The sequence below is a fragment of the Chrysochloris asiatica genome, unplaced genomic scaffold (assembly GCF_000296735.1).
Source record: "Chrysochloris asiatica unplaced genomic scaffold, ChrAsi1.0 scaffold00122, whole genome shotgun sequence".
Classification (NCBI taxonomy): Eukaryota; Metazoa; Chordata; class Mammalia; order Afrosoricida; family Chrysochloridae; genus Chrysochloris; species Chrysochloris asiatica.
Genome location: NW_006408640.1, coordinates 4,545,661 through 4,547,796, shown reverse-complemented (window position 1 = coordinate 4,547,796; position 2,136 = coordinate 4,545,661). Strand labels below are relative to the sequence as shown.

At 53.1% G+C, this 2,136-nt stretch overlaps 1 protein-coding gene across 1 annotated transcript in view; it reads right to left on the bottom strand.

Moving 5' to 3' along the window:
- The window catches only part of LOC102833547, a 13,120-nt gene that overhangs the window by 994 nt on the left and 9,990 nt on the right, over nucleotides 1–2,136 (bottom strand). The window contains exon 4 of the mRNA XM_006868711.1: nucleotides 3–2,135. Within this exon, the coding sequence (XP_006868773.1) occupies nucleotides 3–2,135 (2,133 nt within the window). The remainder of the gene's footprint in view (nucleotides 1–2; nucleotide 2,136) is intronic.

Sequence of the window (2,136 nt, the reverse complement as noted above, 5' to 3'; positions counted from 1 at the left end):
GCTTCTGGAGCTGGCAAGACGAGCGCTAAGCAATGAGGGGGGTCCAGAGCCGCTTTGCGAGCGACCCGGTCGGCCACGGCGTTCCCCTTTGCCTCAGGTGTAGTCGCCTTCTGGTGGCCTGGGATGTGTACAACAGCCACAGCTTTTGGGAGTAGTACTGCTGCTAGGAGCCTCTGCACTTCTTCTAGGTTTCTTAGTGCCTTCCCTTCAGCTGATTGGAATCCGCGTTCCCGATAAATGGCTCCGTGAACGTGCACAGTGGCAAAAGCATATCTGCTGTCGGTATATACAGTCAGTCTCTTCCCTTCTGCTTTTTCCAATGCCTCAGAAAGAGTCACAAGCTCGGCCTTCTGTGCTGAGGTCCCGGCTGGCAGAGCCGCCTTCCATATGACCTTCCCGTCTATGTCCACAACAGCTGCTCCAGCTTTCCGTACCCCATTGAGCACGAAACTACTTCCATCTGTGAACCAGACTAAGTCGTTGTCAACTAACGCCTCATCTCTCAGGTCAGATCTTACCTGCATTATCTCTGCTAATATCTCAGTGCAAGAGTGCAGGGGCTTTCCCAATTTTGGAGTGGGAAGCAGGGTGGCCGGGTTTAAACCTTGCGGTTCCTTAAAGGTTATCCGGGGGGTGTCTAAGAGCAGGGCCTGATAATGGGTCAGCCTGGCATTAGACATCCACTTCCCAGGAGGTTGCTTAAGGATCCTTTCGATGGCATGGGGGGTTGTGACTGCCAGGGCCTGGCCAAAAGTCAGCTTGTCAGCATCTTTTACTAACAAGGCAGTTGCAGCGATGATCCTCAAGCAAGGCGGCCATCCTGCTGCTACTGGGTCAAGTCTCTTGGATAGATAGGCCACAGGTCTCTTCCAGGGCCCCAGTCTTTGGACCAGGACTCCTTTAGCTATCCCCTTCTTTTTATCCAAGAACAATTGGAATGGCTTACTAGGATCCGGGAGTGCCAGAGCGGGTGCAGACAACAGGGCAGCTCTCAGTCCCTCATAGGCCTTCTGCTGTGGTGGTCCCCACTCCCAGGGTACTCCTTCACGAGAAGCTTGGTGCAGAGGCTGGGAGATTTCGGCATACCTCGGAATCCAGAGCCTGCAGTATCCGGCTGTACCCAGGAACTCTCGGACTTCTCTGGGAGACTTGGGAACAGGGGTCTGCAGGATGGTTTCTTTCATAGCATCCGTCAGCCATCGTTGTCCTCGCTCCAGCTTGTACCCCAAGTATGTCACTTCAGTTTTGCAGAGTTGAGCCTTCTTCGCGCTGGCCAGGTATCCTAGACGTCCCAGTTCCTGCAGCAGACCTCTGGTTGCCTCTAGGCATTCTTCCTTTGTCTCGGCTGCCAGGAGCAGGTCGTCTACGTACTGCAACAGAGTCACCTTGGGGTGCTGGGTCCTGTAGTCTCTCAAGTCCATGTTAAGGGCCTCATTGAAGATGGTGGGGGAATTCTTAAAACCTTGGGGTAGTCTAGTCCAGGTGAGCTGGCTCCCTTTCCACTCGAAGGCAAAAATAGTTTGACTTGTAGGAGCCAAAGGGATGCTGAAGAATGCATCCTTTAAGTCCAACACTGTGTACCACACTAGATGGGGTGGCAGTTGGCTAAGCAGAGTATAGGGGTTGGGTACGGTTGGGTGTATATCCATGACCCTCTCATTTACCTTCCGGAGGTCTTGTACCGGTCGGTAGTCCTTTCCCTCCGGTTTCTTTACCGGAAGCAAGGGGGTGTTCCAGGCGGATCTACAAGGTTTCAGGATGCCCGCTTGCAGAAGCTTATCGATATGTGGGGTTATGCCCTCCAAAGCGTCGGGTTTTATGGGGTACTGCTTAATGCGGATAGGTTCAGCCGTGGGCTTCAATTCGACTACTATCGGATATTGGTTAATGGCTAACCCTATTCCCCCTGTCTCTGCCCATGCCTGTGGGAAGTCCTTAATCCAAGCTTCTATTTTCCCTTTATCGATGGCTGTCCTGTTTTCAAACAAACGGTGCTCGTCTGCCAGAGAGAGTGTGAAAACTGTGATAGGATCCCCTTGCCCATCTGTGATAGTAATTCCCTTGGGCTGGAAACGAATGTGTGCCTGCACCTTGGTGAGGAGATCCCTTCCTAGCAGGGGTGCCGGGCTGTCGGGA